Source organism: Mchenga conophoros, linkage group LG7 (genome assembly GCF_057382185.1).
Source record: "Mchenga conophoros isolate Kocher_MC1m ecotype Shallow Benthic linkage group LG7, M_conophoros_male_GT1.1, whole genome shotgun sequence".
NCBI classification, from domain to species: Eukaryota; Metazoa; Chordata; class Actinopteri; order Cichliformes; family Cichlidae; genus Mchenga; species Mchenga conophoros.
The window spans coordinates 27,821,703-27,836,568 of NC_140532.1; the positions used below are offsets into that span (position 1 = coordinate 27,821,703).

Consider the following 14,866-nt stretch of genomic DNA (forward strand, 5'->3'; position numbering starts at 1 on the left):
CTTCCACACCCGAGCTTTTGTTTCAGCTGCCAGGCATTCCCATGAAACACTTTCTATATGTATGGGTGCATCCTCCCTTACAATCTGATCTACCTGACCTGACCTGCAATCTGGGGTGTTTTGGTGCCACATGTACTTATGGACCGTTGTGTTTGAACTAGAGATGTGTGTGACTAGTCGTTCATATGACTAATCGTCACTATTGTCACTAGTTGGAACTGAGGATGGCACGATGCCACCTTTTTATTTTAGATACCGATATTTTAAATTTGGATATCTGAAAAACAAAGGAAGTGCAATATCAGCATGAAATGGTGTTTATATTCAACAAACAATTGTAGAATGGGCCCTTGTAGGCTTAAAGGCATCATTTAACATCAGTTGTTTTTCTTGTTTTTCTGTTTTGAGTATAATTTTAGGTTGTTGCCTAAGTCATTGTTGAAGTCTCCCAGTAGGACAAGGGTGTCAGCAGGTGGAGCACCCTCAAACGCCCCACCAAGTGACTCCAAGAACGCTGGGTATTTTAAACTGTTCTTTGGCACATAAACTCAAATGACAGTCAGTGTTCCGTTTGGGTAAGTGGAGCAACCCTCTCATGCACAATGAGAACCTCAGTGTACTGGTAGCAAATTGATGGGATACAAGAATACCCACCCATGGATATTCTGGGGTTGCCTCTCACCGAGGGCAGACTGAAACAGAGCCCATTACAATAGTTCCCAAGCCCAAGCCACGGGTCGAGGTGAGCCCGACTATATCTAGCCAGTATCTCTCAATCTCATGCACTAGTACAGGGCCCTGTCTCAATATGCATACTTGTGCGTATTCGTGATACGTCATCAGTCGGAGACCAAGTACTGTTCCAATTCAAAGTACGCATCAAGCCGAGAACGCAAAAAAGTCCCGGATGTGTTCTCGCTCCGCCCGTTTTATCGAGCATGCATCGGTGGGGACTTGTGTGGACTTGGTACAACTAAATATCCCAGAATGCATTTCGTCCAAAACTCAAACGCAGCAATGGCGGACGAGCGGGGTTGAAAACTTTTAAATATTACTCTTTCTGCGTCACAAAATAAACTTTTAAGTTATTTTCAAGCGAGAATGTAGCTGTGTAAACTTCAAATATTTGCTCGATTTATCAAGATATCATATATTTCCAAACGCGCTCCGACGTTTTCGGAGACGTCTGTGACCTGCCAGCTCCAAAGAAAACAGCGAGGTCGAGGATCATTAGAGCCGGCGAGAACAGCGGACTCCCGGCACATTGTTTTCAACCCCCCCCCCCCCCGCGGTCTTTTCGCTACTCAGGTTAAACAAACCCCAAACCCCAGCAGCTGTCTATTGTACTAAAATAAAAATAAAGGCGTTCTAACATCTCACCTGCTTGTTTTTATTAAGACATACATGTACACTATTTTTATTAATAGAGATTTCGCTACTGAGGTTAAACATGATATATAAGTAACTTAGATCACTTCTAAATGTTAATGTTTGGTTTATTTCAGTGTTTTATTTGTTCCTGAGTAAATCGGTTTGTCTGTGATTAAAGTTAAGCTTCATAACATATTACTCACAGTTAAATTAAGAGGGGACAGCAGTAAAAACTCCGGACCTGTGACATCATCATGTACGCTGGTGTTCCAGTTGTACAAATCACGAGTCCGTGCTCGCGTTCTCGGCAAGTCCGTACTCCCGTGCGGTCCAGGCAAGTCCGGTCTCGCCGAGAACGCGAGTACATACTTCCGTACTTAGAATTGAGAAAGGGCCCAGATTCCTTCCCCCACCAGCGAGATAATGTTCCGATACCCAGCCTCGATAGCCAGGGACTGGACCCCCAGTTTCCAACGATGATGGCAGCTACTTAGTTTTAATATTTCTCTTTCTGAGTCACAAAATAAACTTTTAAGATATTTTCAGGCAAGAAGGTAGCTGTGTAAACTTCAAATATCTGCTCGATTTATCAAGACATCACATATTTACAAAAGTGCTCTGACGTTTTCTAGGGCTGCTCGATTATGGCAAAAATGATAATCACCATTATTTTCAATGAAATTGAGATCACGATTATTTCACGATATTTATTTAACAATAACAATGCATTGAATAATTGCTTTAAAGATTGTCAAAAAATAATATAAAACAATGTGCAAATTCTGATAACCGTCCAAATGTTTGCAATATAAAAAATAAATAAAAAGATGTAAACATTAATGTTTAGTGAACTTCAAACTACTGCATAATATTTATGCATACAAATAACCAAACATCAAGGCAAGCTGTGTAGCCACACAATGCACAATTGCATCAAACTGACATTGAGGTATGTCAACTAAAGTTGCTGCCTGAACAAAAATAAAATTAAACACTGAAAGTAGTACCTTTTATAAGAAATAAATAAAAACTAGTAGGCCCGAGTCCCATACAATCTCAAAATGGCTCAACAAAACATGGTTCCTGCAACCTTTCAACCTTTAGCCAAAAACACCAGCCTATTGACATGATCAGGCTTCAGGGATGCACGCAGGCAGTTGACAACATTTCCACCAGTGCTAAAGACCCTTTCTGATGAGGCACTTGTGGCTGGGATGCAAAGATATTTCTTTGCCAGGATGGAGAGTCGTGGGAAGAGGTTCTGTGATAGCTTCCACCACCCCAGTGGGTCTTCCTCTGTGTCCAGGGTCCCTGCCTGGAGGTAGGCCTGAAGCTCAAAAGCTATGGCCTGGTCCAGTTGAAGAACATGTTCTGCACCTGGAGCTGTGCTGTGAGGGGCCTTAAAGAAGCTGCTTAGGCCCTTTTTCCTCTTCTTTTGGTTTTATGCACCATTATCAGCAACCTCCGTGTTACCAACGGGTGTCCCCATCACTATAGCCTCCTTTAATGGGACAAATATAAAATGACAGCAACACAGAATGAGGAACCAGTTTTATCTGTCTCGGGTTTGGCATTCTAAAATACAATCCTTAAATAATTACTATAAATAATGATAGATAGATGGATAGATAGATGGATAGATATATGTTTAGTATCTTTATAAATACCATGATGGACTTCATTTCCATTGTCAGTCTGGCTTTTATTGTCTCTTGGCTGACCTCGCTTACATACAGTGGGGCAAAAAAGTATTTAATCAGCCACCGATTGTGCAAGTTCCCCCACTTAAAATGATGACAGAGGTCAGTAATTTGCACCAGAGGTACACTTCAACTGTGAGAGACAGAATGTGAAAAAAAATCCATGAATTCACATGGTAGGATTTGTAAAGAATTTATTCGTAAATCAGGGTGGAAAATAAGTATTTGGTCACCTCAAACAAGGAAAATCTCTGGCTCTCACAGACCTGTAATGTCTTCTGTAAGAAGCTTTTCTGTCCCCTACCTGTATGAATGGCACCTGTTTGAACTCATCATCTGTATAAAAGACACCTGTCCACAGCCTCAAACAGTCAGACTCCAAACTCCGCCATGGCCAAGACCAAAGAGCTTTCGAAGGACACCAGGAAAAGTATTGTAGACCTGCACCAGACTGGGAAGAGTGAATCTACAATAGGCAAGCAGCTTGGTGTGAAAAAATCAACTGTGGGAGCAATCATCAGAAAATGGAAGACATACAAGACCACTGATAATCTCCCTCGATCTGGGGCTCCACGCAAGATCTCATCCCGTGGGGTCAAAATGATCATGAGAACGGTGAGCAAAGATCCCAGAACCACACGGGGGGACCTGGTGAATGACCTGCAGAGAGCTGGGACCAAAGTAACAAAGGTCACCATCAGTAACACACTACAACGGCAGGGAATCAAATCCCGCAGTGCCAGACGTGTTCCGCTGCTGAAGCCAGTGCATGTCCAGGCCCGTCTGAAGTTTGCCAGAGAGCACATGGATGATACAGCAGAGGATTGGGAGAATGTCATGTGGTCAGATGAAACCAAAGTAGAACTTTTTGGTATAAACTCAACTCGTCGTGTTTGGAGGAAGACGAATACTGAGTTGCATCCCAAGAACACCATACCTACTGTGAAGCATGGGGGTGGAAACATCATGCTATGGGGCTGTTTTTCTGCCAAGGGGACAGGACGACTGATCCGTGTTAAGGACAGAATGAATGGGGCCATGTATCGTGAGATTTTGAGCCAAAACCTCCTTCCATCAGTGAGAACTTTGAAGATGAAATGAGGCTGGGTCTTCCAACATGACAATGATCCAAAACACACCGCCCGGGCAACAAAGGAGTGGCTCCGTAAGAAGCATTTGAAAGTCCTGGAGTGGCCTAGCCAGTCTCCAGACCTCAACCCCATAGAAAATCTGTGGCGGGAGTTGAAAGTCCGTGTTGCTCGGCGACAGCCCCAAAACATCACTGCTCTCGAGAAGATCTGCATGGAGGAATGGGCCAAAATACCAGCTACTGTGTGTGCAAACCTGGTAAAGACCTATAGTAAACGTTTGACCTCTGTTATTGCCAACAAAGGTTATGTTACAAAGTATTGAGTTGTATTTTTGTTATTGACCAAATACTTATTTTCCACCCTGATTTACGAATAAATTCTTTACAAATCCTACCATGTGGATTCATGGATTTCTTTTTTCACATTCTGTCTCTCACAGTTGAAGCGTACCTCTGGTGCAAATTACTGACCTCTGTCATCATTTTAGGTGGGGGAACTTGCACAATCGGTGGCTGACTAAATACTTTTTTGCCCCACTGTATCTCAGTTTGAACCTTGGGTCCAGGACAGTGGCCATGTCAAGCAACTCTTGTGTTGGTGAGTCACCATACTTTTCATTTAGGTACTCCAGTATTCTCCTCTTGATGCATTTTGAGAGGTCTGTGTCATCATCTTGCTCAGCCAAGACTGAGTTGTTAAATAGGTGGAGTGTTGGTTTTATTAAAGACACACTCACATATTTCTCTTCAGAAAGTGCATCAGTGAATTCAACCAGAGGTCCCAAGGTCTTGTTGATGGCCTCAAGGACATCAATGTCCTGCCATGAGGGGATGAGGTGCCTGGTTCCTTTGTCTTGGGAGAGGACATGGGCAATGACCTTCTGCTGCTCAAGGACTCTGGAAACCATGGCCTGCCTAGATCCCCATCTGGTTGGACATTCAGTCTTTAAGGAGTGGTCTGGCAGTTTGAGGTCTATCTGTGCCTTTTTCAGCTCTCTCTTTTTTTTCCAACTGAATGAAAAGGTGCTGACCACTTTTTTGCAGACCCCCACTGCACGCTCAATCCTGTGATCTTTCATGGCTCTTTCTATAAGAACATAAAAAATATAAACAAGCATTATCAGGATGATGACTGTCATTTCCTTGAGTGTGAATGAATAAGAAAAAGTGATGGTAGCTTATTTATGTGTTTGTATAATTCATAGAAAATGTGTTTGACTGTGAGAATGAATAAAAGTATCTCTGAATTTAAATTGTTTTTCATTTATTATATTCATTCGAAGCATTATGTTGTATACTTATTGAAAGAAAATCACATTATGCATCATATTCAGTAGGAATTAGGCCTACTCACCTATGGCCAAATGTAATCTGTGCCCAAAGCACTGGAGCCTCATCCAGCCATTCAGTTCTGCAGCCAGTATGACATTTGCAGCGTTGTCTGTGGTTATACAGACGAGTTTACTCTCCTCCAGATCCCACGTAGCCAGTGCTTGTTTCAGACCTGCAGCTATGTTCTGTCCTGTGTGGTCTTCTGGGAAAAAGGATGTCTGGAGACATTTCGTTTTCATGTTGAAATCCATGTCAATGAAATGTACCGTGAGGCTCAAATACGGCTCCATGGTGCGGCTTGACCACAAGTCCGTTGTGGTGGCAAAATATTGGGCTGTAGGCACTTCCTTTGCGACACCATCATGACACTCGTCATATAAAGCGGGAATCGCCACTCGACTAAAATAGTGACGAGATGGCAAGTTATACCATTTGTCCAAAGTGTTGATTAGTTTCTTAAAGCCGGGGGTGTCCACTGTGTTAATTGAGCATTGGTCTTTGGCGAGGAAAAACGTTACCGTGTTTGTTATCTCCTTGTGTCTCTGGGAGCTGGTGGGATATTTAGTCGCGTTGTACATGGTAGCGTGAATGGAGGTCTGTGAGGATGAAGCATGTGTTGTTGAGGGTTTTTCTCTATGCTCCTTCATTGTTTGATCGTATGTCACTTTGTGAGCGGTCTTCAAATGATTGAATAAATTTGTAGTGTTGCCCTGTGGTGCAGCTACAACACCGTAGCAAAGTTTACACACTATATCGACTTGATCCACATCGGACTCCGCGAACCCATAATGTTTCCACACCACTGAAGTAGTTTTACCTCGCTTTTCAACCAACGGCATTCTTTCTTTAGCAGCCATTATCCTCTCCAAATAACGTCTGCTTAGCTCTCCTCAGATACTCTTAATTGATGTGACACGTGTTCGAAACGCAGAGAGGTGCGCTCGATTTGCCACCTCGCAAGAGTAAAGCACGAGGGAGGTGCTAATAATCGGCTCAGTCATTTTTAATGATCGTTGAAAGCTCAGATCGTAATCGTGATTAAAATTCGATTAATTGAGCAGCCCTAACGTTTTCTGATTAAACAGAAATGTGAGATGGTCGAGAATTTGTCCTGTTATATTTGAGGGAGCAAGGAGCAGACGGCTGAGTTTATTAAACTCCACCGAGACAATCTACAAATTTCATTAAAAGTTTAATAAACTATTATTTTGTCTTTATTTTTAGTTAGCACATACCTTAAACACTTCAAGTTGTAAGCTAATGATAGTTAAATAAGAGCAGACGCATGCTGGTGCAATAGGCTGTATGTTTTACATCCAATGGATGCATGATCTGATTGGTTGACTAATCACAAAAATAATCGGTGACTAGTCGACTATCAAAATAATCATTTGTGGCAGCCCTACATCCATGTACATACTGGAAATGACAGCTTCAACACGGCATTTAACCTTTCATTAGTCAACTGGCTTGATTCAAAATGCAAAAGAACCCACCCATTATTTTAGACACACTCTAGATCTTGTTCTGACATTTGGCATAGAAACTGATCATTTAACACTATTTCCTGAAAACCCTCTTTTGTCAATCCATTTCCTACTAACATTTACATTTACAATAATGGATTACACCTAGAGCTGGGCGATAGAACGATAATGATATGTATCGCGATATAACTTTTACTCGATAGAGAAATTAAGCTATCGCGATAGACCTCGCCGCTCTTGTCCTCTTAAAAAAAAAAAAAAAAGGTCAGCCAATCCAAATCAAGTAGCGCAGAGCCGAACCAATCACAGCCACAGCGTCACGTCGCGTGACTTGTTACGTACAGCACAAGTGCCAAGCCGCACGTGTGTTTGTTTGGGAAGCAGCCAGCGGGTAATGGAGCCAGCGCGTAATGGAGGAAATGAGTGTGCCGACTAGAAAAATCAACCGAGCGTGACCGAAGAGAAAACAGATGATGGTTCCAACGCCGGAGAGATTGTCGAACGGAAGAGCCATAGAAGTTCCGTAGTGTGAAGGTATTTCGGCTATTTCAAGTCTGACAAAAAACAGAGTAGCGTGCACTGTAAATGTGCCGAAAGCAAGTCTGGAAATACAATAAACTGGTGAATGCGTCACACTGTGCGCCACGTTATTGTTTCGGTGAAATGAATTTCTACAATACTGTTACTGTTAATTCTACTCTCTGCAGTGTTTAAATGCTTACATATACACACAGTTACTGTCCCTCCACACATACGACTCGGTTCTGCTTCTATGCCCCAGCTTTGTTTACTTTTTCCCACCGAGGCTTCTAGACTTCTGATTGGCCAACATTTCTGCACGGTTAGGAATCTAGCGCCACCTGCTGCTTTGACATGTTCATAGCAGCGTTTTCCTTCATTTCTGCCTTTATGTGTGGACGGGATTATTTTTTAAAACGAAAACGGAAAATCTCAGTTTTCAAAAATACCCGTGTACGTGTGGACGTAGCCTCAGTCTCTGACTGGAAGCGCTAATTCGCCATTCGGCTTTTGTCAGACTAAAGTAACTGTTAAAACTGTTTGAAAAGCTAAGCTATACAACAAGGAGAGATTGAGAATTTCCTTTTAGTTCTCAGTTTATTTGATATTGACAAAAGTTAGTCAATTTTGTCTGTTCTTCTGTAAAACAAACTAAGATTTATTTTTAGAATTAATATTTTGTTTCTAAGTGGAATTGACAATTTAGTCTGTTTCGTTTGTTCTATTTTGAAACTTAAACGCTTTAGCGGCTGCCTTTTGTGTAGTTTGCAATATTTGCCTTTATTTATCTGAAAAAGTCTCATGTTCCTTAAGTACATCTACCCTGTTGAACTTATTATGGGAAACAAATATTTAAATAAAAACAAGCTGCTGATTATTTCACATTTTACTTGTGAGCAACGGCACATTTAAATCTTACAAATATAGTTATTTGGCTTATATCGTGATAGATATCGTTATCGCCTGAAATGAAAAAAACATATCGTGATATGAAAAAATCTCATATCGCCCAGCTCTAATTACACCACAATGGAATAGATTACATCACAGCAGATGTCTTTCTGAATGCGCTGTAACCAAGTTTAAGGATATAATTAATCCACTGATATCTTCTTCAATGCCTTCAATGCGGAAAAAAATTGTAGAGCAGCTACCTGAAGCTACTCCCACAGAGGTTGATTATCTTGTTATTATTTTTACTTCTTCACTGCATTCAACTCTAGATATTGTAGCTCCTCTAAAAAAGAAACCCTCACATCAGAAGTACTTGACTCCCTGGTGTAACTCACAAACACGCACCTTAAACCAGAGTACTCCTAAGCATGAGAGGAAATGGCGTCTCACCAGTAGGGCTGCAGCTAAAAATGATTTTGATAGTTGACTAGTCTGCTAGTTTTTTTGTGATTAGTCAGTTAGTCAATGATTATTTAAATAACTCTTATCTCTGTGTCCTCTGGGAAAATATCCTGTTCTAGTTTCCAGTACCTCACCTGCTTAAGTCTGCCCACCTTAATATCACCCTGTTGTCTTGTCCCACGAAAAATTAAAATAATGACCTAGAAAATCAATTTGAAAAAAATTTATTTTTAACAATATTCAATAAGACTGTCAGAATAAAAATGAAATAAATACAAATATTAAGTAATACAAATTAAAATACTAGTAGTATTTAAACATAAAAAAATAATGTGTACATGGGAAACTTTTAAAAAAAAATTTCCGTGTACAACCATATCTTTTTTTTTTTTTACCACTCAGTGGAACAAACCACATTTAATATTGTTACCAGACTGCGTTTTGTTATCTCTTGTAACTCTCCATTGAATCTTGGGCTTCAGTGCCTTATTGTTGTGAGGACTCTACATTAAGGCAAAAGGTTGGTAAACAATTAAAATGAATATACTTCACAACACTTTAAAACGATTAAAATGCATGTTTTGTCCTGTACTATTATTCTGCTTTATTCTGTATTATTTTTGATGTAACTGCCATTTCCCATGGGCCATGCCCAAGTCAGAGTAAGGCTAAACAACACCTCAGTGCATTTGCCAGACACTTTAGAAATGCTCCGGAAAACGTAAGAATAACAAAATTGGATGCTTCTGTTAAGTGAGCCTTAATTACCACGGCATATGAAGTACATTGCACTACTTTGTGATCGATAAGCTTGTTGAACACCACACAACACCAAACAATCATTGTCAAAAATCTAACAACACAGACACAGCAGTAAAATCAGTAAACGTATAAGTGGACCTCAGCGTTGATTTTAGCTAGCAGTGTGGCTTTAATCGACAGTCTGTTACCACATGAGTCAGTTCTGTTCAAAACGCTTAACATTTCAAGCGCTCGATAATGGGCTAGACGTGCTGCAGCTACCCGAACCCACCTTACTGACTGCTTTCTCTACACCACAACGGGTCCAGGCGATGAAATTTGGCGACTATTCACCGAAAACAGTGGAGGTGAGAAGACGTTCAACTTTACGCAGACACTACTTCGCACGCGCACAGGCTGAACCAAGCTACTTCCGGTCACTATTTCAAAATAAAAGTAAAAAGTAAAACCTCACGTAAGATGACAACATTCTACCGTACGTACCTACATGCAATGTGATACGTAATATAATCTAACGTAATGAAACCAGCAGAGGTAGAGGTCCTACAGGGTATGACCGTTAGTGTTACGAATGCGTACGTGCGTAAGATATGTAAGCTAACATGGGTAAAAATTACAAATATTATTTTTGTGCAGATTTTGAGGACTCACAAATGCGTGCATCCACAAATACGAAGCAATTTAATAACATGTAAACCTATTTTATGAATGCGTTCATTAAAACCTGGATAAATAGTGATTATTTACACACAACTTATTAAGTTCAGTTTAAAAGTTCTCTTAAAAACTCTTCTTTGCATGCAAACTTCTAAAACTTCACGTAACATCCATCTCGCTCTCTTAAAAAAAACCTTAAATGAGTGTGCACCAATCGCCTGATACGCACAAGTCACGTCTCACGCCCACGTGGGGTTTGGAAGCACTGCCAGCTTCGCACAAATCCACAAATATAAGCCGCGTTCAATTCCCAGTGTAAAACTGGGACATCTGGCCTTTCACTGTTCTTCTGCATTTTTTTTTAATGAAGCGTTCCTTTTTTTTAAATATAAACAGAACAGCTTGTCGCCCATCTACCAGAAAACATAGTTTTAACAATTAGGCATTACACAGTAGCCTATGAAGGTTTATATATGTTTTAAATAATTTGCTGCTACATCCTGAAGTATTCAGGATTAGTCATTAAGCTAATTGTGGCTCTAACTCGGGAGGTTGAGCAGTTCAACTACTAATCAGGATTCAGTGCCTGCTCCAGTTTACCTGTCTCTAGTATCTAGATACTAACCCCAAGTTATCTCTGATACGTCCATCCAAGTATGTGTTTGAATATTAGATAGAAAGTACTTATGTAGAAAAAAGTTCTGCGTATAAATGGGTGAATGAGGCAGTTTGTTCGAATTGCTTTTAGTGCTCGGAGTAGAAAAGTGGAGTAGAAAAGTGCTATATAAGAACCAGTCAATTTATTATCAGAGAATGCCTGATTTTTCACAACAGGCCTCTGTGTAGCATCTATATTTTTTTTATATATTTTATTTATTGTTTACTCTATTTAATTTGTAAAATATGTGTACACACACACACACACACACACACACACACACACACGTAGAAAAACATTTAGTATTCACATCCAGAAATGCATATACTATTATATATTGTACATATATTTATTAGTTTCAGATGTAGCCATTCTTGTATTTTGCTTGTTTACATTATTGTATTTTGCACAACTCTGTTGCTTGTGAAGCTCGCACACAAGAATTTCACTCACATGTACTGTACCAATGTACCTGCACATGTGATGTGACAATAAAAGTGATTTGATTTGATTTTGATTTGATAATTGCTAATACTATTAATTTTCTAGTAGAGGGGTTATGGGCTGTTTGGTTTGTTTAGAACTGTCAGTTGTTTTGTTTCTTTTTTTAAAAATTGAGGAGTACAGAGAAGAGTTTTACACAGGGACATGGACGCAGGTTACATTTGTGGATCTGTGCAAAGCTGGCAGTGTGAAATTTACCTCAAAACCCCATGTGGGCATGAGATGTGATCTGTACTCGTGAGGCATCAGGCACTTGCTGCACACGCATTTAAGGTTTTAGTGAGCAAGAGATATGTTACCAGCGGTGGACGGCGGTGGATCTAGAGAAATTTTCTTAGAGTGACATGAGGGTGGCACGGATATCAAATGGAGTTGCCAAATCAAAGGCATTTCTTAATACAGATGCAGGGTTTACATTCTGTAATATACATAATCCATGGTTAAAATACATCAAATGCAGTAAGTGCACACGTTTCACAGCTAAAGACATTTTTATTTCAAAAAGTTCATAATTAGACCAGGGCTTTTATGATTGTGTTGGGTTTTATGACATCTGTCTATGTAATGTGCTATATAAATAAACTTTTACTTAAACATAGCACAACCTCATGTGTCTAAATTTAGACTTATTTTTTCATTGACGTACTGTATTAACATAGTTGATCTAAAATCACACAAAAAACATCCCAGTAGGGAAAAACCACAAACATGTTTAGTGAATAATTTTCATAATTTGAAATGCAAATATACATTTAACAAACTTTACAAATTTTGTAAACAATAAAGTTATACACAACTATTTACCTAAAAATGCAGCCAATGCCTCTGGCATTTTTTGTATAACCATTTAAAACTAATGAACTACTAAAACTAAAATTACAGAACAATTAGGTTTGACAATAAGATGCCGCAAAAATTATTTGTGCCACTCCAAAAAAAAGTTTGTTCGCCACAAGACAGAGGAGAAATTCCCTGGCCTAAACCCTGCTTCCCTGACAACAGGAGGTAAATGGACTGGTTCTTATATAGCGCTTCTCTACTCTGAGCACTCAAAGCACTTTATACAACTAATTCATTCACCCAACTCATTTAAGTTGTTAGTGCTCACTATCTAACATTCATACACATTTACACTCCTGGATGCATCAGAGAGCAACATGTGGTTAGCATCTTGCCCAAGGATATTTGGCATGCAGACTGGAGCAGTCTGCCAGCCTGGGATCGAACCACCAACCTCCTGGTTAGTAGCTGACCTGCACTACCACCTGAGCTACAGCCAGCCAACCAAGGACAGAGATACAGGTGTATCCCACTTGGAGACAGTGATTGCATTACAATCTGCCTTTTGTGACATTTTAGCAGCAACTGTGACATTCACTAGTAATCTCATTATTCTGGAGAAACCAAAACAAACGACCACACTACACACTAACAATACACTCCAAACAAACTAAACATCACAAATCTCTCTCGTCTCAAACTCACTGTTGATCTCTCCGCAATCACTGCCAAAATTTTCCCTGCATCCTAAACAAACAAATGTCAGGTGTTGCCATATAATTTTTTTTGATTGGTCGACATTTTTCTACCAATAGGAAATGGGAGGCACTGTTTTTCTTGGTTTATTTTTGCGCTGTCCTTGAAAATGCCATTTTAAATGCTTTTTCCCCACAATAAATGTAACGACAGTATTCATAAAAAATTATCACATATGTTTTTTTGATCATAACTCTGATTTTAATGGCATATCAATAAAAACTGAAAACTGGTATATAGAGTTTGAAGTCCGAACTTTCAACACAAGTTGGCTGCAGCTTGTTGCTGTGTCAGCTTACATTGGTCATGTCGACCCCAGAGAGTTAATAACACTCACCTTTATTCCATTTCCAGACTGTGTTGAAATCTAAAACACAGATGAGCTCGGCACAATCATAGTGGGTTGCTACTGACAACAAAAAATAAAGCTGTTCCACGCTATGAGATGAACCATTTTTTAATGGGTGAGAGGGGTTAACACAATGCAATATATTCACTTTTAGAATTTACATTCAGTGTTAATTGTAGCTCAAAGTGTTAATACTAGCTTATAAACAACGATGTCATTTGCAAAACTAGGGTGGGACTAGGGGTGGCAAGAAATTATTTTAGGGTGGCACATGCTACCCCATACCACCACTGTAGATCCGCCCCCGGATGTCACCTGTAGTTTTAGACATGTATACATAAATCAGTTGTATCGTAAACAATCGGAACACCTTGTTTTCTGGTTGTTGAGCAGCCAGTCTACTCTCCTCTACCCTCTATGGGTTTTTTTGTCTTGTTTTTCAGCGAGACATACCACGTCGACATGACTGGACTGGTAATCTGCCATAACCGGCATTTGCACGGAGGACCGACAAGTCCTCGAAGGGCAGCTGCGCACGTACAAGCACTGTCAGCAAGCCTATTCGTTCGTTCCAAAAGTATTGCAAGCTCTTTCCAAATATCAATAGTGGATTAATCAATCAATGTTTATCCTCTACGATCTGTGTGTAGTACTACTGAATGGTTCAACATTAATAATTATATATATATATATATATATATATATATATATATATATATATATATATATATATAGATATAGATATATATATATATATATATATATTTTTTTTTTTTTTTTTTTTTTTTTTTTTTGGGAAATGAAAAACATTACCTCAAACATACACTATAAAAAATGTCTGAACTTTTTTTTGTTGACTAACAGGTTAAACTTCTTTTTTTTTAGCCCATGACACATTTAAATAACAGAAGCTAACCCAAAGAATGCTTTAGAGACAGACACATTTATAGTCCAGGTCTCCAAAATACCGGGTTTCAAAATACATGATATATATAAAGTGCCTTCACATCTTTCTGGGCCTACAAAATCTACTACGTATATGGCTTCATGATGCTGGTCCGGGATTGTATGGATATTTTTGTGGAGACTGAATATCAGTTTTTTGTATTGCTTTCTAGTGGGTGAGTGATGGTGTTCACTGTGATTGAGCAACGTCCATTTAGTAAGTGGGTTTCAGCTGGGTGGCTGTGCTGCCCTTTGCGTTTAAAGTTGCCTCGAGCTTGGTACACCACTGAAGACTAGGTAGGTAAAGTTAGGGTTTTATTGTTTTTAGCATTTTAGGCTGGGAGTTGCACATAGTAAACCAGTGGCACCAAACTTGGTAGGAGGTTTGAGACCATTCATTATTATGGTCTTGTAGCTGAGGCAGGTAGGCTGTTTTAAAGTTGGCATTGTGTGTACACCATGTGTGCATATGTCACTGTTGATGGATGCTAATGAGATCGTTGTGTGGTGAGTGTTTTGTGGGTGACCTTTAGTGTTGTGGGGAATATGGCTACTTTTGTTGGATCACTTGTGAGTGTTGTTGGCCAGGTGATGGCAATA

General features: G+C 39.7%; 2 protein-coding genes and 1 pseudogene across 2 annotated transcripts in view; all 3 read right to left on the bottom strand.

Moving 5' to 3' along the window:
* Positions 1 to 10,014, bottom strand: part of aass (aminoadipate-semialdehyde synthase) — a 107,977-nt gene extending 97,963 nt beyond the window's left edge. Inside the window, exon 1 of the mRNA XM_085283230.1 lies at positions 9,889 to 10,014. The gene's annotated coding sequence lies outside the window, so the exon portion shown is untranslated. The remainder of the gene's footprint in view (positions 1 to 9,888) is intronic.
* LOC146570287 (E3 SUMO-protein ligase ZBED1-like) lies at positions 2,111 to 5,185 on the bottom strand (annotated as a pseudogene).
* On the bottom strand, positions 5,508 to 6,350 carry LOC146570288 (E3 SUMO-protein ligase ZBED1-like). The gene has a single exon (XM_085279420.1). The coding sequence runs from the start codon at positions 6,348 to 6,350 to the stop codon at positions 5,508 to 5,510; it is 843 nt and encodes a 280-aa protein (XP_085135546.1).
* Positions 10,015 to 14,866: the final 4,852 nt, after the last annotated feature.

Coding starts and splice junctions, on each gene's coding strand:
- LOC146570288 (XM_085279420.1), bottom strand. CDS start 6,350: ATGGCTGCTAAAGAAAGAATGCCGTTGGTTGAAAAGCGAGGTAAAACT.